This window comes from Corylus avellana, chromosome 7 (genome assembly GCF_965113065.1).
Source record: "Corylus avellana chromosome 7, dhCorAvel1.hap1.2, whole genome shotgun sequence".
Taxonomy (NCBI): Eukaryota; Viridiplantae; Streptophyta; class Magnoliopsida; order Fagales; family Betulaceae; genus Corylus; species Corylus avellana.
Genome location: NC_142496.1, coordinates 4,923,774 through 4,949,282, shown reverse-complemented (window position 1 = coordinate 4,949,282; position 25,509 = coordinate 4,923,774). Strand labels below are relative to the sequence as shown.

At 33.4% G+C, this 25,509-nt stretch overlaps 1 protein-coding gene across 1 annotated transcript; it reads left to right on the top strand.

Annotated features, from left to right (window-relative positions):
- The first annotated feature begins 1,778 nt into the window (after positions 1–1,778).
- LOC132185785 (potassium channel SKOR) lies at positions 1,779–18,304 on the top strand. The gene is made up of 13 exons (XM_059599572.2): positions 1,779–2,379; positions 4,406–4,630; positions 4,723–4,786; positions 5,360–5,699; positions 6,058–6,353; positions 7,288–7,368; positions 10,602–10,700; positions 11,492–11,716; positions 11,900–12,088; positions 14,910–14,985; positions 15,782–16,076; positions 16,805–16,926; positions 17,890–18,304. Exons 1-13 carry the CDS (start codon positions 2,150–2,152, stop codon positions 18,135–18,137), a joined length of 2,490 nt encoding a protein of 829 aa, XP_059455555.2. The 5' UTR covers positions 1,779–2,149; the 3' UTR covers positions 18,138–18,304.
- The last annotated feature ends 7,205 nt before the right edge of the window (positions 18,305–25,509 follow it).

Sequence of the window (25,509 nt, the reverse complement as noted above, 5' to 3'; positions counted from 1 at the left end):
CTCTCTCTCTCTCTCTCTCACACCACTATCATTCATTCTTATTGATCTCTCACATTCCAAGAGCACTCTAGGCATCGGGCTCTATCTATCTCACCAGCTTTTAGGATTGTTTGGAATTGCAATTTCAATAAGTGCGGTTTTAAAAATTGCGTTTTTGAAATCGCTATTTTTTAAAATCGTAAAGGCCTTTGGTAAAATATGTTAAAAAGGTTTTTTTTTTTTTTTTTTTTTTTTTTTTTTTTTATCAAATATTTGTTACGCGAAATCTTGATTTTAGTTTAAATTCGCGCTTTTTCAAATATACACCCTTTAACCTATTTATAAAAATCGCAGATTTTTTTTTTCTATTATAAATTAAGTGTTTTTTAAATTGCAATACCAAACACTTTATGTTTTGCTATATCTTTTAAAAACGCAGATTATTCTTGCGAAATTGTAATATGAATGCACCCTTAGTTGGTGTCACTTTGGTAATTCTCTTTCTTGTTTTGCAAAAGCCCTCAGCTCAATCCTTTTGTTCAAATATCTATAAGAGGATAATCAAGTATTTTGCATCTTATTTTAGTTGGTGTAATAATCCTAGTTGTCAAATGCTCATTAGTGGGCAGATTATAAAAGTTATCCTCTATCTATAATCAACAATTTAAAATTGATTATTATTACTAGATATGAATTTGAGAATACCAAATCAAAATTCCAAAGGAGGCGCGTGGAGCACACCGTAAGAAGGGGATGCTCGTAGCGGGAGCAGCAGAGAGTGGAGAAAGGCGGATATTACTAATCTCACTTGCCTTTTGTATACCGATCAAATTGAGATTTCCTGCAATTTTAAAAATTGCAAAGGCCTACAATTTGCATTGAGTAGTTCAGGTTAGGATGGCCGATCACCCTAAAATAGTTGGGATTGTGGGACCTTTTTTTTTTTTTTTTTTTGGGGCTTCTTTACACTTTTTTATATCCTTGATGTGACTCCTTTCGAGTCATTCATTGAAAAGAACAATTGAAACCCATAGAATTGCAGCATCCTGAAATTCTTAAAAATTCCAAGGATCTCATTCCTTGTTTACCTTAATCAAGTCCTAAATGGGAAATAGTAGACGGCTATTCTAAGACATAGTGCGCAAGCGGGTGGATATTAGTTCGGTTCGGTTCGGTAAAACAATTATCGGTTGGTTAACTGCAATTGTTGGTTAATTTATCGATTTTATTTCGATAACAAATTATTTCGAAATTTTTGATTAATTTCGGTCGGTTAACCGGCTTTTTTAATTGGGCAAATGCTATTTTTAAATGAGCCAAAAATTAGTTATTTTGGAGGCTTAATTTTTTTTTTTTTTGCTAAAATAACTTATTGAACATAAGATGCAAACAATAAGAATATAAGATGCAAAAAACTTACTAAATATTTTCAACAAAACATCACTTTGCAAAGTCCATCCGTCAAAGCCTTAATCCGTGTCAAATTTTAGTGGTTCAGTCAGTTATGCATATTTCGGTTTGATTCGGTTAACCGATAACAAAAATTTTATATCGATTAACCGAACCGAACCTTTGTCGGTATAAAAAATTCATATTAATTTTTAACTCGCATAAGTCAGTTGACGATTAATTTTAATTCAGTCAGTCAATAGGCAGTTGATAATCAATAGATGATTAATTTGCTCACCCCTATGTAGTGCAACCAAACAAAAAAGTGCAACCAAATAAAAGAATGCCTAATTCATAAGAAAAGAATCTTAGTACTTTATATATATATCACCAAATATCATGATATATGAAAATGACTAATGACAAGAGTCTAATGACAAGAACTCTTGTCGGTTGTTATATTCGACGTCATATATATATTATGCATTTCACATTATCACAATCTAACATGTTCCGACACATCATACATATTCCAGTATACTGATCTTGAGTTTAAAGTCCGCTGATTCTGTTGGTTGGCCGCCATAATCGCACTACTGCTGTAAATTCCAACATAATGCACCCACCCAACAAAGTTATCAGAATATATAACAAAAGCTGCTTTCATTTCACACCAATACTATATAATCGTAGTTTTCGATCCTTTATATATATGTTGCTCTCTCAATAAAACAAGAACTACTCGATCTGTCTGCGCCTCCAATCAGCTTAATTTTGGAAGATGAATAGTAGAGGAAGGAGAGGAGGAGGAGAAGGTGGTGGTGATGAGTCGTCGTCGGAAGATGAAGGATATGTGGTTGGGGAGGTTGGAGACTACTCCGGCAAGTGCTGCTCGTGGAAGAGCCATTTGGGGTCGTTGAAAAGAGAGTTGAGTACTGGGAGTAAACTTCTCAGGGACGGCTCTCAGCCCGGAACCAGATGGCAGCGCCTTATCATTCATCCTGATTACTGGTACGTACAGTACTAGTCTCCCCTCTCTCTCTCTCTCTCTCTCTCTCTATGTGTGTGTGTGGTTCTCTCTTGCCTCATCTTTAAAGGGAGATAAGTTTTAGCTAATTTATACAAACTTATCTAATAAGTTGAACACTTGTCCCATAATTATTAAAAAATTTGACAAAAATTTGTTACAAATTAGGTTGTAACTAATTCATACATACAAACCTATCGAATAAAGTGACACATGTTCACATGTTAAGAAACACATATCATTTTATTAAATGAGTTGGTATGAATTAGCTCCAAACTAGTTTGTAACAAAATTTTGTTCTCTTAAGAGGAATAATTCATGGTCTCATGTCGGGTTTGGATCATATTGATACATAAGTATAAGATTATGTAAGTCAACTTTAATTCTACCTGTCAACCTTAACTAGTTAAATTTTATATTAGGTTCGAGACGAGTTCGCATATTATTAAAAAATAGTTATATTTAAATGTTGCGTATTAAGTTTGAGTGGTACTGGCAAAACTTAAGTATAAGACTATGTAGGTCCATCCAAACACAGTCATTTAATTAAATGGACAGAACCCTTCTGTCTTTATTTATTAATTTTGTGTTAAGTTTGCGAATCGTGTTTAATATGACTAACCATAAAAAATAAAAAATAAAAAATAAAAAATAAAAATAAAAAACTTGGAACAGTTTGCTTATTATGGTTTCACGCGAATTTAATTTAATGTATAATTTTGTAATTTCGTAAAGTAATTGTATGGAATTTATCCCATTTTCAAATAAAATTTTCCATCATTTTACCTGTCTTAATTTTTAGTAGGATGTGATCATGAGTAAATGGATAACCAGTCATGTCAGACTTACTTTAACTTTATAAAGGTTAAAAAGTAAAAAACCTTTCTAATTTATTTCGGTTAAAGGCTTTGTCAAATATTACATTAAGTTCAATTTGTATAAAAATATTATGTATAAAAAGAAATAGGAAAATAGGGAAAACAAAAAAACAAAAAACAAAAAAAAGTGAAAGGAAAGAGGCATATATGGATAAAGTTATTGAAGAATTATTTTTTAGAGATAAATGTAAAATTGGTTCTTGTGGTTGACCTAAATTATAAATCATTATTTAAGATATAAAAAAATAATTTATAGGTCCATGTATTTGGCCTAAATCACAAATCACTCTCTGTAGTATAAAAAATAATTATGGGTCTTTAGGGTAGGCCAAAATAACAGTCTACTCTCTAAAATTAATTTTCATGCTTTAAAGGCAAATGTCAGTTTAATAAAAGGAGTAACCAAATTTTCACCAACTTAATTTGCAGGACAATTTTGTCACAATTTATTAACTTGAATGTTGTTTTTATTTAATTTTCAATGGTTATAAGATGTGGCTAATAAATTATCGCAAAATGTACCCAAATCATGACGAGGAAGATGAAAATGAAAGAGGGTTGTAAAATTTTGACGTATAAGAGATTATGTTAATTTATTATAGCAGTATGATTTAGAGTGAAGACTAATGTGTGATCTTAGCTGGTGTCCTAAAATGTTGTGAATTATAGTTGTCATTTTTTTAAGTTAGAAATTAATAATAATATGTGTCGCACTTTTATTGGGTATGACGTGTCAAAATTATGGAATCTGTTAAGTTACTTAACGGAAATTGATTTCAAAGAGTAAACTGTTATTTTAGTCTACCTTGAGGACCTATAAACAATTTTTTATACTACATAGAGTAATTTGTAATTTAAGCCAACTACAAGGACCTATAAATTATTTTTTATATCATAGAGAGTGATTTGTAATTTGAGCCAACTCCATTGACTAATTTGCATTTATCCATATTTCTAATATTCTCAAATAAATATAAATAAATTAAATTATAAAATAGTGGTAGTTTTCACAAAGTACGCATGAAGCAATGCAAACACCAATGGAGTGGCTCTACTCTTTTGCTGTTTGTCTCGGGGATTTTGAAATGAGAGAATGGAAATTGATTTGAATATGATGGGGGGAGCAACGCAGGTGGTACGTGGCGTGGACGTATTTCATTCTGCTATGGGCGGTGTACTCCTCCTTCTTCACGCCCCTGGAGTTCGGATTCTTCCGGGGACTCCCGGAGAACCTCTTCCTCCTCGACATCGCCGGCCAGTTCGCATTCCTCATCGACATCGTCGTCCGCTTCTTCGTCGCCTATCGTGACACCCACTCCTACCGCATGATCTACGACCGCAAGCTCATCGCCATTCGGTACCTGTTTTCTTCTTTTCCTACTTTTAATCTGTTGTAGCCATGCAAAACACAATTGGGTTTTTCATGCTTCTTGATTTGCTTGGCTATAGGTACTTGAAATCTCGGTTCTTTGTTGATTTACTGGGTTGTTTCCCCTGGGATGCTATCTACAAGGTACTGTACACTGATTTTCACTCTTTGGTTTTGGTTTTCCGCTTCTTTTATTCCATCCGGAGTTCTAATGAGCTCCAATCAGGAGAAACACTTTCTGGGATTATACAATACAAGTTTATTCCACAATAAGAGCTCTGGCATGCATTATTATCTTGAAGGGAGGCATTTAGTGCTTGCAATTCCGAAACCCAAAAAAGTGAAAAAAAACAAAAACAAAAAAGTAAAAAAAAAAAAAAAAGTAAAAGAAAAAGAAAAATGAAAACTGAAAAGGGTATGTTAGGATGATATGTTACAAATAAGATGATCAATTCGGAACCTTTTCTTTTATCATCAACAACATTATATTGTTCCTTACCATTTGTGGTCAATTACTCTGTCACAAGTTGTTTTTATTCTGGAGTGACTCCCCAAGATGTTTATAAGGTATCTCTATTCAAAAACAAAATAAAATTCTTAAGATTTATTCTTATTACATCTTTGCTTCATATTTGATTGCATTATTGTGAGTTTGATACAGCGAACTTGGCGCTGTAACTCTTTATATGATGATTTGAACACAACTGCTCTGATCAGGCTTCTGGTAGAAAAGAGCCAGTCAGGTACCTATTGTGGATTAGGCTAAGTCGAGCACTCAGAGTAACTGAGTTTTTTGACAAGTTGGAGAAGGATATCCGGCTAAATTACCTCACCACGAGAATTGCGAAACTTTTTGTTGTTGAACTCTATTGCACACATACGGCTGCCTGCTTCTTTTACTATCTTGCTACCACTTTGCCTCCCTCCAATGAAGGTTACACATGGATAGGAAGTTTGAAGATGGGTGACTACAGCTATTCACACTTTAGAGAGATTGATCTTTGGAAGCGTTATGTAACATCTCTCTATTTTGCCATTGTTACCATGGCAACCGTTGGTATGCTTGTCTATGATTCTCTCTTGAAGAAAAACAGATATAACTAATAAGTTATTGATTATTTGTACAAGTGACACTCAAGATTACTATGCATGTGTGTGCGAGTTCACGCTTTATCAAAAACAGTATGTCTATTTTCAAAAATTGTTGATAATGACTCCTTATCATTTTTATATGAAGCAGTGCTATGTCCTGAAGGTATTCTCTGATTAGATCTAACACAGTACATGAATTTTCAAAACTTTGGCAATGGTCCCTTCTCATTACTTTATGAATTAGTGCTTTTTTCACTCTTGAGTTTCTCATATCGGATTTGGGATGCTTTACTGTACGTGCTGATAATATGCTCTATTTGCAGGTTATGGAGAAATACATGCTGTCAATGTCAGGGAAATGATATTCATTATGATTTATGTATCATTTGACATGATTCTTGGTGCTTATCTGCTTGGTAACATTGCAGCATTGATAGTAAAAGGATCAAAGACAGAAAAGTTTAGGGATAAAATGGCCGACCTTATCAAATATATGAATAAACACAAGCTTGATAGACATACAAGTAAGGAGATCAAAAGTCATCTACGATTACAATATGAGCGTAGCAACACAGAATTTGCTTTACTTCAGGATGTTCCAGCCTCTATTCGGACGAAGGTGTTGAAAATTTTTAATTTGCCTATACACCATCAGTTTAGCTCATTCTTTTGGCATGTGGTATGCTTGATATAAATATTTGGCCCACTACCTGTTGGCTTAAGATTTTGGGGTTTCTGGTAATTCTTCTGTTCTGCATGTTTAGGGCCCATATTTAATGCATAGTTATTGGAGCCTGCAAACAGAAAGGGGGTGGGGATAGCATGTGGCATACGTGATTTAAATTGTTGGCCAACTTCCTAACAATTCCATGCTTGATATAATAAGCTTTTGTGACAGATAATTCCCTCAAACTTCCATATTGCTTTACTCAATAAGTTTGGTTTTCAAAACTTTTTTATTCACTTCACAATTTGCAAATATGCATTTGTTCGATCCTTATACCAATAGAAGTTATATCAGTTGTTTTCCACCGTTTAGATGTAGAATGAACACATACATCAATGCTTCCCACTGATTTTGAATGATTTTCTCTTTCACCCATACCTTAAGTTTCAATTTTTAGAATTGCAGGTGGTGAGAAGGATTAGACCAATTAAGAAATTGAATGTCTCTTACTTTAATGAAATTTAATCTTTCACAGTTGTGTTTTTATAGAAGTATCACTTGGCCTCATCAGATGGTTTAGTAAGGTTTACTAAATGTATCGGTTTCCTTTATGTAAGTAATTTAGAATTGGGAAATCACAAACTGATTACAATAATTGTGGAGGATGTTTCTCAGAATCACTGCAATTACCTAGTTTTGTGAGTTGGGATAAGTTAGAAAAAGAGTGTTTGTCCCAATAATTTGGTTAGAATTCATGCTGCAACTTTTTAGACGTTGATTTGATATTGTTCATTGCATGTACCTGTTTTTCTTTTGATGCTTTATGAATTTATGGAAGTGCTTGAATTTTATGTTTGTACGACAATTTGTCTTTTCTTTTATGCAGATTTCACAGAACTTATATGAGCCATATATTAGAGAAGCTTCTATATTCAAGGGGTGCTCTTTGGGATTCATCAAGCAGACTGTAAGCCATCATGCTCTATATGTAAAGTAGAATGTGAATTCCAATTGTTGAGCACCTATAAATTCAGTTTACTTTTTCTGTTTCTAAAGTTTAAAGTCACATGGTATCTATGATCTTGATCACATCCATTGACTTTAGAAGTATCAGCTTTCCTTACTGCCAAGGATTCCATTTTAGCGGCAGACAGCTGACAGTTCCAGTTTGATTTTCTACATGCAAAATTCATTAGAACTGTTATTAGGGATTGTTTATTCATTGCAAGCATCACTGTAACAACTCAATCTTGTTCTTCTAGATTAGTTTTTGATTTCATACTTAAGATTCACATTTTGGAACTTGAGCATTATTGGTTTTCCTGCACAATTTGCTCTCTGCACAAATTCGTCTTGAATCATATGCTGCTCCTGTTTTCAATGGTTAGGTGGAATTTATTTAAGAGGAATGCTATCCATTATTATCTCCTGTTAGTCAGCACAATTGTTAGTATAGAAATGCATGCCATGTATGGTTTTAAAATGTAGATAGCCTATTTACTTGTGGTAGTTCCATGCCTGTGTCTTACCTAGTGCTCCCACTGGATTCTTCTTTTAAGGCTATTCCAGTACCTGATTCTATTATTGAGCTGTGAGAAGGTGTTTTCTGAGTTTAAAAGGTTGTAATTGTATAAAGCAGGGAGAAGATCACACTGATTAAGAGTACCTTGTTGAGGTTTCCAACCTGCTTTTTTACTTATTTAGAAAAGAAAAAAAAGGTTTTGTGACCTACTGTATGTGGTTTTTCCATATACTGTTATAGGTGGCTGAGCAACTTGAAGAAGGAGCTCTTTACAGCTTGAGACATGATGAGTTTAAATATCATTGGTTTCATTGGAATATGGTTTTAATTACAAGTTGGCAGTTTGGGAGTGAGGAAGCTGAGGATCTTAAAAGGTAATTGTAATGGTAGGAGATCAACAGAATTTCTTTGTGAAAACAAGTGGATTATATGCAGAACAGATGTTCAATGGAAGGGTATAAGTGGTGAGTACTTTTGTGGCAGGATGTTTTGTGTGGGGATGCATTTTTGAATGGCGTTTCTGCTGACGTATTCTCTGTTCTTGTGGATAGAAGAGCAACAGTAGTTAGTTATGAACTGATGGACTGCTGCTCTGAGAATGAGGTTAGCTTGACTGGTGCAAGACTTGGAATCGAAATCTACAGATGCATTGTTTCAATTGTTACATGGTGGTCATGGTTTTGGTACTGTTGAGGATGCTATGGCTGGCAATTAGTAAAATTACAGGCATTACTTATCAAAAAAAAAAAGTAAAATTACAGGCATTAGATGCATGAAATTTTCGTGGAAGAGCACTTGATGAGCTTGCACCCCAATGGAAGTGTTTTTTTGTCTATACTAGTGTGAATGGGATGGGGAGAGACTTTTGATCATGTTATTTAAAAGTGTTTGATCGGTAGGTCTTTGGATGTTGTCTTCTTCTTTCGGGGTTGGTGATGTTGTAGTGATGAATTGAGCCAGAGACAGTCATGTTTGCATTCGTTACGTGTACTAAAGTCAATTGGCAAACATTATGGTGTAGTTTCAGATACTCACCTCATAACCTTGAAGGGGGTAGTGTCATAGGAGTACTATATTTTTAGTAGTTTATCATGTCATGTAGTTTACAGTAAGCAGGTTGGAACTCCTAGTATTCTCACGGACTCTTTAATTATAAGGATATAATAAACATCAACCAACCCTAACCCTAATCAGGTTCTGTCTCTATTGTTGGTATCTCACAGCTGTTTATGAGTAAGAAACTTGTTTCTCTTTTCACATGAACATGAATAGCCTGTTTATTTGGTGAGATTATTTTTTTTTGATAAGTAATAGTTTATTTGGTGAGATTATATGTTGTGTTACTTGTTGTTTTCTTCCTTTTCTATTTTCTTACCATTGCTAAACCTGAATTTAGGCTTCAGTGTAACATGTTATTCGTGAAATAAGCCACACACATGTCAACTTCCTCAATAATTAGATGGATCTTGTGGTGATGTTATGGTGATCAATTGAACCAGAGACAGTTGTAGAGATGTTGTGGTTCAGAAGCCACTGTCAGAAGCAGGAAAAGTCTAGATGTTGTCCATATGGAGGGAGAGTAGTAGAGTATTTCAACATGTTGAGCTTGGACGCTAGAGATAAATTTGCTGAGAACATTGTCCTCTTCATATTCTACCTCCTATTCCTTCTTCACTGGTGGCTCAATTTTAAAGGTTTTTTTGGGACATTATAAGTTTTAGACCTTGATCTATTTATTTTGCATTTTTTGGAGCTTCTCTTGTATGCTTCCTGTGTGCTATAGAGGTGCCCCCTTTTTCGATGTTTTCCTTTATAAATTACTTAGTGAAAAGAAAGGGCATAAGAGAAGTCTGAATCTTATGGCAAGCTGAATTTACTTGCAAAAACAAAAATAGAAAGTGTATTTCTCACTCATACATCAACTTTAATTGAAATTATTCTTTAACGATGTGTCTTTCTCGCTCACACATCAAATCTAATTGAAATTATAAATTATTTTAGGGTTCACTGTTCAATTCATATCTCCATTGCATTAGCATCACATTTCAGATCAAAGCTGAATAGAGTTTCATAAGACTGGTTACGAAAAGAAAAATTTTCTAAGCAGTGAAGATCTGAGTGTTGGCAACAAGTTAATTGCTCTTAAAATAAAATGGCACTCTAAAATGTCCATCAACATCTAAATTCCAGGAATTGAGCTATAATCAATTATTTCATTGTACTGTGCATTCTATATGCCTTATTTATTTATTATGTTTGTACTTAAAAGAGTTAGTATTGCATTATAAAACTGTGGGTACCCAAATGGCAGGTACATTAAATGAGCCTGCATTCTCCATGCTTTCTGGTGGCTTTGAGGGCATCAGTGTCTAGAAATTTTGTTCAATGTATTTATTTTACTTGAGGCACCTTTTAGTTTAAGCTGAATGTAGTTGAAGTAGATTGTTAGTTGAAAGCATGTAATTACCTAGTTTAGTGTCTGGGTATATGATTTTATGAATAAATACTTTCTATTATATGACCTCTCTCATATTTTTTCCTTATTTTGTTTGCTCTCTCTATAATGTCATTATTTGATATCTCTTCATAATGTTCAATCATATAAAACAGAAGTGACAACATTTGAAGCTTAGCTTCTTTCAGTGGAAATGGCTCTTATTTATTCCATGGTTTATCAGGCAATCAAAGTTCATGAAGAGTTTTTCCTCCCAGGGGAAGTGATTATAGAACAGGGAAATGTAATAGATCAACTTTATATCATATGTCATGGCCAAGTGGTATGAGTTTTTCTTTCTTTTTTAAATGCTTTCAAACTCCAATATGTTTATCTTTTTATTTGTTTGTGTACTTGCAATGCAGCATCTTTATTTTCTATATATGGTATCTAGATGATATGGCCACCTCAATATAATTTAACAATTTTTATTCTATAAAAAGTATTAACTTTTTTATAAGTAAAGATATCTCAACTTGACTGAAGCCTATTTATAGAGTAACAAGATGTTACCAAGAAGCCAATCACAGTAGGTTATGATGGAAGAATAATGCCTTGAATATCCATACTGGTTACTAATTCGAGTTTTTTGATGACCCTTAACACCACTCTCTCTCTCTAGTTAGCGCTATTCCCTTCTTTCTCCCTAGAGATCCCAAAGCTTTTTCCAAAGGAAGAAGAATTACTGGCGTTGGGGTGGGATGAATAATGTAGGAAGTGTGAACAGAAACGTGTCTAAGTGCAGGGTGTGTTGATTATATTTTACTTTTTTATTACATATTTATCTCAAGAATCTACATATTTACTTCTGCATATAACCACCAAGCAGAAATATCTCCCAGTATAATCTATTATCAATTTGAAGAAACCTAGAATGTGAAACCAAATAAATATACTCAACTGTTGATCTTAAGAATATCTAAAAATATATCTATATATTGGATATCTTTTATTCTTATTTGCATGTTTAAGTATTAAATATTAGTATATCTAGACATATGTCTCTGTTTTTGTGGGTATTTGTATCTATGTATTCTTGAATTATAGGCTTGATGGATATGACATTATCTACAGGAGGAGATAGGAAAGGTTGAAGATGATGAAACAAAAGATTCTCCTATGCGTTTACAAGCTCATAGCTCATTTGGCGAGGTTTCTTTTCTTTGTAATTCTCCCCAGACTTCCACAGTTCGAGTTTGTGAACTATCTAGAGTCTTGCGACTTGATATACAATGTTTTAAAGAAATCTTGGAGATATGTTTTTCTGATGGACGGATAATAATGAACAACCTCCTTGAGGTAAACTGAGTTTGGAAATATAAATTTTCTTTCTCCTCCTTTCATTTGAATACAGATTAGTTGTTTAAGTTGTGGAAATGCTCTCTATTTACATAAAAGACTTTGAACTCTAGTTTTATCTAGTTTAGAAATTTGAAATCATGAGTCAGTAAAAAATATTCTAACAATTTTAGCAATTGACAGGGTAAGGAATCCAATCTTCGAAGAAAGATTTTGGAATCAGATATTACATTGTATATTGAAAAGCGTGAATCAGAGCTGGCTATGAAGGTTAATTGTGCTGCTTATGATGGAGATTCTTATCGAGTGAAACGTTTGATTACAGCAGGAGCTGATCCCAATAAGACGGATTATAATGGAAGATCACCTTTGGTATGGAATTTAGAAGGCTAAGGCTACATTTTAATTTTTTTAATTATTATTATTATAGAGCACTGGAATACCATACTGACCTTTTTAATTAATTTTAACAACTTAGTACTCCTCCTCCTCCTCCTCCTCCTCACTTTATCTCAATGACAAAATTTGGCAAGTTTGGTTCTCCAAACTTTAAATAAGGGAGAGTTTAGTGAATCATCTAATCTATCTAAATTTAAGTTATATGAAGAAAAATGGAAAAATGCATTTTGCTTTTTGGTATAATAGAAGATCTAAAACTAACAAGCTAAACTGGACCTTTTATGTCTTGATAAGCCTATCTTTTGAGAAAGAAGATGATTTGTGTTTGAATTTCCCTTTTGTTCTAACATCACTAGAAAGAAAAGCATGCACAAATTCTCAGGCTGGTTTTCATGATTTATAATGATGAAGGGAGCTCCACACATACAGCAGAAATTGTCACCTTTTTCTTCCATTTGTTTACCTCCTTAGCTTCATAGGTTTATGTTATGGCGTTACTAACAAAATTGAGTAGCATACTTTGGGGAGGAAAGGAAAGCTACCAAGGGGCTGATTTGCTGTTCTTTTGGTATCGAATTTGAAGTACTTTTTTTTTGTATTAATTTAGGGGTACTTTGGCAATTTCAAACAGTTAGAATTTGACTAGATTGTTAAGTTCATAGTTGTGTTAGTAAATTTTGTAGATGAATACATGTTGTGTGAAACTCCAAGTTTAGTGAGTCGTGTCTTTCATTAATTAAAGCCATATTTCACATACTCATGAAGAGACCACCACGACCTATTAATGGTTCTCATATATTAATGATAGTGGACTAGAAACCTAAAACTTGACTTTTAGGAAGTTAGACATGACTACACATTACTTAGGGTTAAGTTGTCGTGTGAAAAAGTTGAAGGGTTAAGTATTTGAAATAAAATGCTTGATACTTAACAAGATTGTTCACTAGCATTCGAAATGTACAAGTCTTGTTTGAATGGTGGACTTGGGATGAGAGACTGAGAGTTTCATTTGAAATTCGCTCATTATCTCGTTTGAATGTGAATATAAAATATCAACCAAGGACCAATGTTTAAAGCACATCTGAACCCACATTTTAATATGATTAGACAAATTATAGCGTTTGAAGTGTGATCGAAGCTTCATATGAACCAAACAGATCTCATATTGGTTTTGTTCAAAGTGCGTTCAAAGTCTTGTTTGAATCAAACAGATGTTTGATTATTTTTATTCAAAGCACGCTAGATAGCCGTTTGAATGCGAGAGCTAAAAGTCTTGTTTTATAACTAATGGTGTTCGAACACGCTGTTTCCCGCTTGAACACGAGTATATATTCCAAATATTCTGTATCCTATTTTGAATGAAGTTTTCCAAACTGAGTTTAGGTGTTTTTTTGTACCTATTATAGACATCTCATTTTTAGGGCTTCCATGAGACTAGACAACACAGAAGGAAAACACTTTTGAGAGAGCAATAGGCCTTAGATCTTTCAGACTGTTTCTAGCCACTGACATCTTGATTCTTTAGAATAATCCTTCTAAATGTTGATATAGGAATCACACACACATAATGACATCATATCGGCTTTGAGATACGAACCTTGGGGGATTTCGAGAAGTGTTGTGGACTGAGGTTTAGAGTGGAGTGCTGAGGAGTCAGTGTGGGGAGCGCATTGAGTTGACATGTGAGTAGCATGGACGAAGAGTAAGGATAATGGGATTCAAAAGGGGAACAAGAAAGAACGGTGTAGCATGAGTTCGTGGTGATTCGAGTTGTGTTAGTAAATCTGTAATCGAGTTCTTTAAATGTTGTATTAATGCCTGGCACACTTTGTTTTTTCACTTAACAACCTAGGGATCATTTGAGGTATGGGGTTGCTGAGGAGGTTGCTAATTCTCTACAAGGATGCATAGGACCTGCTTTACTTCCCTAAATCATGCAAAATTGTCAAGCCCAATTGGGCATTTTTGAAGGTCTTGGCTTACTAGCCAAGGTTGAGGGTAACACTAGGGGCGTTTTACCCATTCCTTGGGAGGTACAACCTCTCTACAGCCTTTTTTTGAGGAGATCAGGCGTACATGTCATTCTGGGCAGTTGTCACTCTCACACGTCACTCTTGTAAACCCTACTTATTAAAGTCGAGCCTCATGTCAATATGACTTATGTATGCCTGTGATTTATGTTCTTTTGCAATTGGTCACTTGTATTTATTCATTCCAAGAACATTAGTGTGATGGTGAATTTTAATTGATGCATTTATATGGCTATCCCAGTCGTGTTAACATGTTTGTTCTGAAATGATATTTCATAAGTGATAATTTTAAACTCAATTTTTTTTTAATCAAGGTATTATGAGAAAACTAGGGTTTATAGACTTTTCTGTAATGAGCTTTAACTATGAAGTCTAATTTAGTAAAAACTGGTACTGATTTTGTGTCATGTGTCTATTTTATCATTGAAATTTTTTACAAGTAATTTGATATCATTAGAAAAGCGCAGAAGGGTGCAACCCTTATACACAGTAAGTATACAAGAGAAATTTCCTATTAGGGAAAAAAGGAAGAACAAAAGCCCAAAAAATTAGAAAAGCTAGAACATTGCAGACTATTAAATGCCGCCATCCATGTATAAAGGGATTTAAACATAATATTTTGTTTAAGATTATGAAGTTTGTCCTGAACCATCTTAATTATGGTGTTTGTTTTTTCCCCTTTCTCAATTATTAGGAATGAAACAAATTCTGGTATGGCTTATACTCTTATAACTTTTTATTTTATTTTATTTTTTTTAACACAGCATATTGCTGCATGCAAAGGATATGAAGATATTGCCCTTTTCCTTATTGAGCAAGGAGTGAGCATCAACATTTCAGGTAGGCTTTTCAACTACCTGTGCTTTGATTACCATCAAGGGTGGTCAGGTGAGCCCAACCCCCAGTACTTTGTCATTCTGTCCATAGTTTGGTGGGCTCCCCAACACATTGCCCCTTCCAAGATAAAAAATAATTTCAAGGGCACGTGGGGTCGAAATCCTTGGAGCTAAATGTTTATTATCCCATAAAAATTAACACCTTTATGGCTTTATGAGTACACTGTCTGTGGTGAATAACTGTATTTAGTTTAATTAGTTCCAATTCAAAGTCCAACACTATCAAAACTCTGAAATGTTTTCCCTTGTCTAACTTTTGCCTTTGTTTGCCAGCACAAACGTAATAGCAAACAAATTCAACAAACTTAAGGGGAAAAAAAAAAAGGATATTGCTATATTTTGAAAATTAAGGCTACAGATTAGAGCATTTGACTAAATTTTAAATCATGGAAAAATTGAAGTTATAATGGTGGTGCAACAGAAAAAAAAAGGGGTTTGGATGAAATGGATATTATCTTATTAAAGATCTATCCACCATCAAATGTATAAAGAGGCTTCTAAAATCACTTTGTCGATAAAATTTTTTCTTTTTTTCTTTGTCCATTAATTTAAAAAATTAAAAATATTTCAAGATTTAAAAGTTTGATGTGATGTCTTAATTTTTGCAGCTATTCATTATTTTTACTAGAAGATATGCAAGGGTTCATTGTAATTGCCATTCTCCTTGCAAGTTTTTAGTATTTATTTAACTGGATATCAGAAGAATCTAGTAGTAAGTCCTGTTTAACCATGTGTACTAGATATGCTTGGAAACACTCCCTTGCTTGAAGCCATCAAAAATGGGCACGATCAAGTAGCTTCTTTACTTGTCAAGGCAGGCGCAGCGCTTAATATTGATAATGCTGGTGATTTTCTTTGTATGACTATTGCGAGGAGGGATTTGGATCTTCTAAAAAGGATTTTGGCTAATGGAATTAATCCGAATGCCAAAAATTATGATCTCCGAACACCACTTCACTTAGCTGCCTCGGAAGGGTTTTATTCAGTAACAGAATTACTTCTAGCAGCAGGAGCAAGTGTTTTGTCAAAGGACAGGTATAAGTTGAATAACTATGTGGTTTTTAAGACAAGGGTGAAGCATGATCCGTTTTGAGCCTCTAGCAGTTTTGAAAGTGCATAATATAAGATTGTACAGTATGAGGAAGTTGTTTTGACTGATTACAGGTTATGCTTTGCTTGATGTATGAATTAAATATGTTTTTACATGTGCATCATCCAGATTTTAGCATCATGTTCAATAAGATATGGGTTTTATGGTTGTTTACAATATTGATCTTTGGATGAGTAATAAAAATAGTAATATACATGTTACTCAACATTTAACTAGACATTTTAGTTTGAATAGGAAAAAAAAAAAACTAGACATGTTAGTTTTATCTAAATGGTTTAGATGGTCTTGTCAATCTCAGTCATTGTTTCATTCTTCACTTCCTGTTCTTTGAAGATGTAGATATAGACTAGGAAAAGGGCTATCATGGTGTATACTTTTCCCTCATGATGAAATAAAATTCTGGTTTACATTTCAGTAACCTTCAAAAAATTACTTTGAAAGAAATTTGAATTTCTCAATCATCAAATTTCTATTGTAGTTAGAAGACATTAAAAGGACGAAAGGGGACAATAGTATAGTCTGCACTACCAGTAGGGTAATTGAAAAAAAACACATACAATAATGCACGTTTGAAAGCATACCTTTATGGGCCTTTTACTATTAGAACTTTGCCAGCTGGAGTAACCTTTGTCAGCCTGTCTTCTGCATGCAGATGGGGAAATACTCCACTTGATGATGCCTGTATAGGTGGAAATAAGAATTTGATCAAGCTGCTAGAAGTGGCGAGAACTTCTCAGTTGTCTGAGTTATCTGATTGCTCTCAAGGAATTCGAGGTACAAACAAAATTGTAGTTCTTACATATAGCATCGCCATCCTCAATTATCTGGTTAGCAATAAACTGTCAATTTCTGGATGGAATTTTACTATACAAAAATTTGTTACTGAAAAATATACTTGGTACTTCATTAAATTTGAAAATATTGTTTTTCCTTGCCTTACAGACAATATAATAGAAATTATTAAATTCTTTTTCTTTGAACCAAAGGCCTGACAAAAAATAAGGGTTTGATACTATGTTGGAGAACTGATTGTCCCAAAAAGCTTAATCTTTTAGGAGATGGGCTGAACAATGTGATTCAAGCTTATGCATTCTATCAGTGATACATACTATTCCTTGTCAGAATACTTCCCAAGCATTATTGTATCAATAGGATTTTTTTGAAATCTACAATTGAACATACTAAAGAATGGATCCATAGGGTGATGAAGGCAGCGAGTGATTTGAAGAAAATCAAGAAGAAGAGCTAGTTTCTCCGAAAGAGGGAGCTAAGGAGGATATAATTGCAAACAAGTGGAGGCAATTAGTAGCTTTGGGAAAAAAAAAAAAAAGAACTGGAGGCAATTAGTAATCACTTTTATTGAGGAAGTAGAGATCCATACACGTTAAGAATGAGAAAATATGGATATTCTTAGAAGCTCAAGCACATTATGGGAAAGGAGCTCGTCAAGGCAGGCAATGAAGGAAGTTGGATATCAGTATCACGGAGAAAAATCAAACATCTTTTTATTCTTATCCGTAATATTTTGTTGATTCTTAAAAAATGAACTATTAATTTATTTCCTACTTAACTTTACTCTACAGTCATCGTGATCATATCTTACCCAATGAGAGAATCGTTCGTGTCATCTCTTTTTGTTTATTTTGCCCTTCTCCTTAGCCTGAGTACTTTCTTGCATCAAGTGTTTTCTCAGATGTTTACCCCTCTACTTGACAACATTTCTATTGGCAACGACAGATGAAATGCGCAAGAAGACATGCACAGTGTTTCCCTTTCACCCATGGGATCCCAAGGAAGAGAGAAGAGAGGGAGCTGTGATGTGGGTTCCGCAAAGCATTCAAGAGCTTATCAAAGCAGCAAAGGAGCAGTTGAAATGTTCAAGTGGCACTTGTATCTTGTCAGAAAATGGGGGTAAAATTCTTGACATAAACATGGTCACCAATGATCAGAAGTTATATCTGGTTTGTGATGCACAAAGCAGGTAAACAGGGTGCCTAGAGTGATTTGATGTTTAGCAAAACTGGGAATAACTTATCGTACACGTTAGTTATGTACCAATAAGTAATTTTCCCCCTTTATAAACGCTAAGCATGTCTACACTTTAATTTCCATATATATAAGTTTAAAAAAAAATATGGGTGTTTGTGTAAAATGTATTCCATTTTTTAAGGAATAGCTATTCTTCTCATTTTTTAGAAGAATAACTATTCTTATGTGTAAGGGATTAGTAATTCTCATGAGAATAACTATTCATAGGAATAGACCATTACTAAACAAAAGAATTGACTATTCTATAGGAATAGCTATTTCCTTCTAGGGGTTTATTTCACAAACCAAACGGGCATTTATTCTTGGATTAGGATCCTTTAAAATTTCAAAGAAATTGTAGATTCTTAAATTTCAAAATTTTGGTTGCCGTTAGGTATTAAAACGTTTGGAAAATGCCACCTATTTAAGATGTGGCATGTTATGGGAGTAGTCAGAAAATATTCTCTTCCAAAAGGTTTTTTCTTCACTTATGTAGAAATACTTCTTTGAAAATCCAGAAGACAATTTTTGACTTAAAGTTTTTTTACAACATAGAGAGTAAAAACTTAATGAAAACATACTAAATTCTCAACTGTAATATACGATCTTTTTAATTGTGACATTTTTCAAGCGTTTTAATGCTTAGAAATGGCCTAAATTCTGTAATTTGAAATTGTAGGAAATCATAATCCATTCATACATATACATTGTTATATATACTACAATAATGATTAAAACATATTTTAACTTATACATTGTTATATATACTACAATAATGATTAAAACATATTTTAACTTATGGTAAATCTCTTCCTTTGGAGCGGATTTCTAGGTTATAGTTGTTTTGAGCGTGGGAGTTATTAAGTGAAACAGTCATCTACTATTTGACAAAACAAGAAAATGTTTGAATCATCATGCACTCAATATGCAATATCCCATCAAACTTTAGAACTGACAATTGATCCCTAAACTATTTATCCATTTTACTTACCCTCACTCTGTTAGAATTTTTAGTTAAATCTAATGGAAAATGAATCACGTGCGATACATGACTTAAAATGACAATAATACCCCGACATCGGATAAAAAATTTAATATATAATGACATAATTGTATTCTCACATAAATGAGTCCCATTTTTTGTCAATTTTTTTTTTTTCTTTTTTTACATGTCTATACAAGAGAGGGAGGAGGAATTCGAACTAGTGATATTCACTTCATGAGGCGTGGTCCTTAGCCGATTGAGCTATCCCTTAGGGACATTTTCTGTGGAACTTAGTTTGTCATATTCGCTCCAAAACTAATAAATCGGAGGCACCCATGGTTTTAGACCACTTGTTTCCTTCCTTTTGGTTGCTATGTTGGTCCAATCCTACACAGCCATATCACCTTCTTTTCTTTTTCTTTTTTTTTTTCTTTGAATTGAGCCATATCACCTTCTAAAGACTCTTCAAGCATCTAAAATTATCATTGGGCTTATGGACCTTAATTGCGCCTATAGGGTCCAATTTCACTCATTTGCAAAAATAAGCCAATTACTATGCCTTTTGACCTAATCTCTTTAAACCATAAATCATTTGGCCCATAATTATATTTCAACACATTTTAGCTCCAGCCAAACCAATTGAACTAAAACAAGTAACCCATTTGGGCCAAAAACTAGTCTTTCTAGCTTATTGCTTCAAAAATTAATTTTCCAATGCTTATTATAAATCAATCAGCCCAAGATTCATCCCCTAGCCTAAGTACAAACCATTTAGGTCAGTAGACCCACCAATCTTTAAAAAATAAATTAAATTAAATTAAGGGTATTTTGATCATTTCCAAGGCTTCCGTTAGGATTTAACATAAAATTCTACCGGATGGAGGACATTGCAAAAAATTGAAAGTTCAATACTCAAAATTGAAAGTTTTTGAATGTTAAGGGAGTAATTTCAATACACATGTAAGTTCAGGGGAATAGGATCATCTCCAGTCCATAATGGACTGAAGAATATTCAATTCATGGCTGTGATTTATTTTTAGAAATCCTACCGCCACAAATAGGACACCTGTCCCACTACAAAAAAATAATAAAAATAATAATATTTCAGATTAAAAAAAAATAATAAAAAAAAAGGGTGGCTAGCCACCCCATCTTGGCCATAGGGGGTGGCCGGACCACTCTGTTTTAGCTGGGGGTGGCTCTCAAGCCACCCCAATGTCGGCCAGGGGTGGCCGGATCACCCCATGGTACTTGGGGTGGTCCAGCCACCCCCTAAACCCAAACTAATATATATATATATCGTTTGGCCCTTGGGGGTGGCCGGACCACCCCCAAGGGCCAAATGAATTTTTTTTTTTTTTTTTTTTTTAGATCTGGCCCTTGGGGGTGGTTCGGCCACCCCCAATGGCCAAATGATTTCTTTTTTTTGGTAGCCTTGGGGGTGGCCAGCTATGGGTGCTCCGGCCACCCCCAAACCCCAATGGGTGGCCAGCCACCCTTTAACTTTTTATAATTTTTTTAAATATATATTTGTATTAATGAGACAGATGTTCTATTTATGGCCTCAGGATCTATTTAAAAAAATCTTGACCATTAACTAGAAATTCTCCAGTCCAAAATGGACTGGAGAGGATCTTGTTCCAAGTTCAAGGGGATTTGTGTGAAGTTTCCCATAATTTACTTACCTATAACAATATTGATATTTTATCATAAATTGTGGATATGAGCCTAGTCTTGATACTACTTTCAATATAATTTAGGGAAAATCAAAGGGAAATTGTTGCTGGTGCTCTAAATACAAGCACTTAGAGCACTAGTGCAGCTTCCCTTTGATTTTTCCTAAGTTTAGGGAACAAAACTACTTTTTGCTTCAATATCCAAATATACTTTACAATAGCTTCCTTTATCTTTCCTTAGAGCATTCCTAGCCGCTTCCTTGTCATTTTCCCTAAATTTAAGGATTAAAACTTCTTTTTACTTCCCTATCTACATACACTCCCCAATAACTTTCCCTTATTATTTCCTATACTAATTAAATATCATTTCTTTACTTTTCTTTATTTTTTTAATTCTTTATTTCTTTACTTTTTTAATGATTCAGGAGAGAGAATGAATTTTTTTTTTTCTTTCTTTTTATTTTAATAAGCACAAGGATCGCTATAATGCAACCCTATACACTGGGTTGCACTGTAGCGATCCTCATGTTGAGAGGTGATATAGGGACTATGCTTGGGTGGCTTTTTGTGACTTTTTTGCAAAATTCTCTAAACTTAGGGAAAGGAACCACATATGGGGGAGCTACTGTGAATGCTCTTATACCATTAAAATATTATTTCTTTACAAAATACAAGTTTCATACTTACCCTAAATTTTTTTACAAAATCCCAACACAATCCCCAATAAAAGGCAAAAAGATGAAAGATGAGAGAAGAAATAAAAATATTAATATTAAAATAAAGTATAGGGAAACTCTTTTGGTTCCCTACACATTGGGTAGCACTGTATCAATGTTTATGGAAGTTGCTGCATGCGACTCTTTGTGGTTTTTTTTTTTTTTTTTTTTAATTTTTCCCTATATATAGGAAAGGGAATGGGTTATAGGGTGTCTGCAACTTCCCTTTGATTTTTCCTAAGTTTAGGAAACAAAACTACTTTGATTTTCCTATCCAAATACACTCCACAATAGCTTATTTTATTTTATTTTTTCCTATGCCATTAAAATATTAATTGTTTATAAAATATAAGTTCCCTACTTACCTTTCACATTTTTTATAAAATTCCAACACAATCTTCAATGAAAGACAAAAGAGGAGAGGCGAAAGAGGTGAGAGAAATATTTATTGTTAAACTAATGGATAGAGAAACTATAGGGAAGCTAAAGTGCAAGCACTGTAACATTTCCAATGTTTATGGAAGCAATAGGGTAGCTGTTGCATGTAACTTTTTGTAATTTTTTTTTTAAGATTTTTCCTATCTTTAGAGAAGAGAAGAGGTTATAGGGAAGCTACTATTAGTGCTCAAGTTATAAAGTATCAATTGATATATATATATATATATATATATATATATATATATATATATATATATATATATATTTGTGAACTTATTACTTTCAAAACATCAATGCATTATGCATGTAACACTTTACTTACACGTTTATAAAAGGGGTTTACTTCGTGAGCATGCTATCATGTATGTTTTATTCACTAAGTCGTAGACTTGTATTTATTTTCACTTGTAAAACAATTACAAACCCTAAGAGTTGAACAAGAAGATTCGTAGGTAGATGCGGTTGTTCCAGCTTGATTTCATCGTTCATATTTTTTTGAGGACATACTATACAGTTTTCTAAACAATTTTCGGTACCTAGTATTCCTTTTGGGGATGTATTAGACTTAATTACTATGTGGTGCTTGTGAATAGAGTTATGACTCAAACTTAAATTACAATGGTGATGAACATTATGTAATGATTATGGTATTATGTGATGGTTACTTAGTAGATGCTTGGGTAGTGGTAACTAATTATGTCGGTAGTTTTACAAATGAGGAATGATTGGGACCAAACTCTTTTGCCTAACAAAAGTCCAACTTTTATCTTATTTATTTTTAAAAAATAAAATAAGATAAAAAATAGAAAAAATGTTTGAAGCAACCCTATCTATTTTTTGTCTTTCTTTTATTTGGTATTTTTTTAAAAATGAAAAATGGTATTTTTTTCATAATAATGTCATTTTTTTTTAGAAAATGTCATTATTATGAAGAAAAATACCATTTTTTATTTTTCAAAAAAAACGAAATAAAAGAAAGGCCAAAAATAGATAGGGTTGCTTTAGACATTTTTTCCATTTTCCATTTTGTTTTTTTTAGAAAAAAAAAAAAGAAGGTAAAAATTGGACTTTTGTTGGGCAAAAAAGTTGGGCCTTTAGCATTTCTCTTTACAAATATATCTATACCCAACTTTCACTACTTATTTTAAGTTTAAGGTATTAGTAGTAACACTCTTAGTTAATTATTAGCTAATTAGTTTATTGGCGTTACATTAGGCTCTCCTAAAAAACCGTTATGGGGGTGGTTAGACAACCTCGAGAACTCCCGGTCACCTCCAAATTAGAGAGTGGTTTAGTGACCTCTGAATTCTTTTTCAAGGATATTCAAACCGACCATTTTTATCTTTTTGCTAGTCTTTGAGGGTACATTGACAATGTTTTGGCAATTTGGGGGACATTATCACAATTAAAAGTGTATGAAGAATATTGTCAATTGGATGGTAGTTTGAGGAGACTCTGTGGACTTTACCCATTATATTTTATAGCCTTGGACTAATTTTGCGAATTGGAGAGTGATTTGGCCGCTCCTTATTATGATTTTTTAAATCATGTTTATTTTTGTTCTTATATTATAATTATCCTAATTATTATTATAGGGACACATGGCACAACATTATTGGTGTTGATGACGAATTTCGTCAAATTTTAAATACAATACGCGTTTAGAAACCTATATATATATATATATATATATATATATATATATATATTTGTCACCTTTTGGGTTACTTTTTATACCCTAACCAATTATTTGCATCTAATACCCTAAGGAATTATTTGATTCTGAAATCTTAGGAACTAATTTTACATTTTTATTAAAAATTTAGACGGAAAAAGTGACAGAATGATTGATTTGAGGCATCAGTTCTTCGGAATTTTGTTCCCCCCCGCCCCAAAAAAAAGAAATAACACTATTGAGTACATAAAAAATCAACCGACCAAATAGAAGCTAGTACCCAATAAATCAACCTACCACATGGCAATCATAAGTTGGGTCTAGGAGGTGGGACATTCACTACACCCCCACCCATGTGGACTAGCCATTTTTTGTCTATCTTGAGGAAAAATTCTAAGGTAGATTAATCATGATGATATCATGTATTTGAGATAGCAGTAAATTGATTATAAGGAAATTATATGTTATATATCACTTTTTTTTTAGGGTTAAATACTCCATACCTCTCTGGAGTTTCGTTGCTTTATTTTTTCTCCTTTAAGGTTTGATTTTAATCAGAGAAGGTCCTTGTGGTTTTGATAATAGACCAAATTAATCCTTAGTTGACTTAACGAAAGTCCACGTGGACTAATCAAATGTTGACACGTGGCACCTACTTAAAATTATTTTATTTTATTTTTATAAAAAAAATGGGGGTGGCTCTTGGCCATTTGGGGCCCCTTTGGCCATGGGGGTGGCCACCCCCATATGGCCGGATGGGGGTGGCTGAGCCACCCCTTGGGCACCAACGGGGTGGCCGAAACCTCCCCCAACCACCATTGGGGGTGGTTTCGGCCACCCCCTTGGGCATCAAAGGAGCCACCCCCTTGGAGCCATGGGGGTGGCCCATCCAGCCAGATGGGTCACCCCCAATTTTTTTTTTTTAAAAAAAAAAATTAAGTAGGTATCACGTGTCAACATTTGATTGGTCAATTTGGACTTTCGTTAAGTTAACTAACGGTCAACTGACAGAATGACTAATTTAGTCTATTATCAAAACCACAAAAACCTCCTGTGATAAAAAAATCAAATCTTAGGAAGGAAAAAATAAAGCAACAAAACTCCAATGAGGTATTTTGTATTTAACCATTTTTTATCTTATAATTATTATACAATGTTAAAGTGATAGACATAATCAATTATTAGATGTTAAAAAAGAAAATTCAAAGGTTGGTGGTCAAAGTTAACATTGCAGGATATATAATGAGAAATGTTATGGGTCAATAAATTCTTCATATTTGACCCATATTTTATTACAAATCAATAGATGAATCAATTTATGTGGGATTCACCTAAGTCCACAAATCTAATGGTCAATTTGTAAGATGAGATGAGCCAAATATGAGGAAAATATGAGTAATGCTATAAGTCTTCTTAAAATCCTCAGAGTCATCCCAAATGTGATGTGACTTTTAAAATCACCGTTGAATTTGAGATGTGATTTATTGAATTTAGATCTATTGGTGATTTTAAAAACTAAATTACACTCAAAAAATATTGACCATTTCTTTATGATAATTGTGAAATAAAGATGTAATCTTTAGTGTTACCAAGTCCACATGTTAGATATAAAATATTTGAATAAATCTTAACTATCCACTACACAATCATTATATTCGAAATGAGAATAACTTTTACGTGATTGTGGCACAAATTTATTTTTTTGTGCCATCCAATGAGAAATTGACACCTCAATTTAGTACAACTTGAAAAAAAAAAAAAAAAAAAAAAAAAAAAAAAAAAGACAAACACACTAGATCACATCCAAATCTATTAAAAATTAAAAAAAGCTCACCTTAC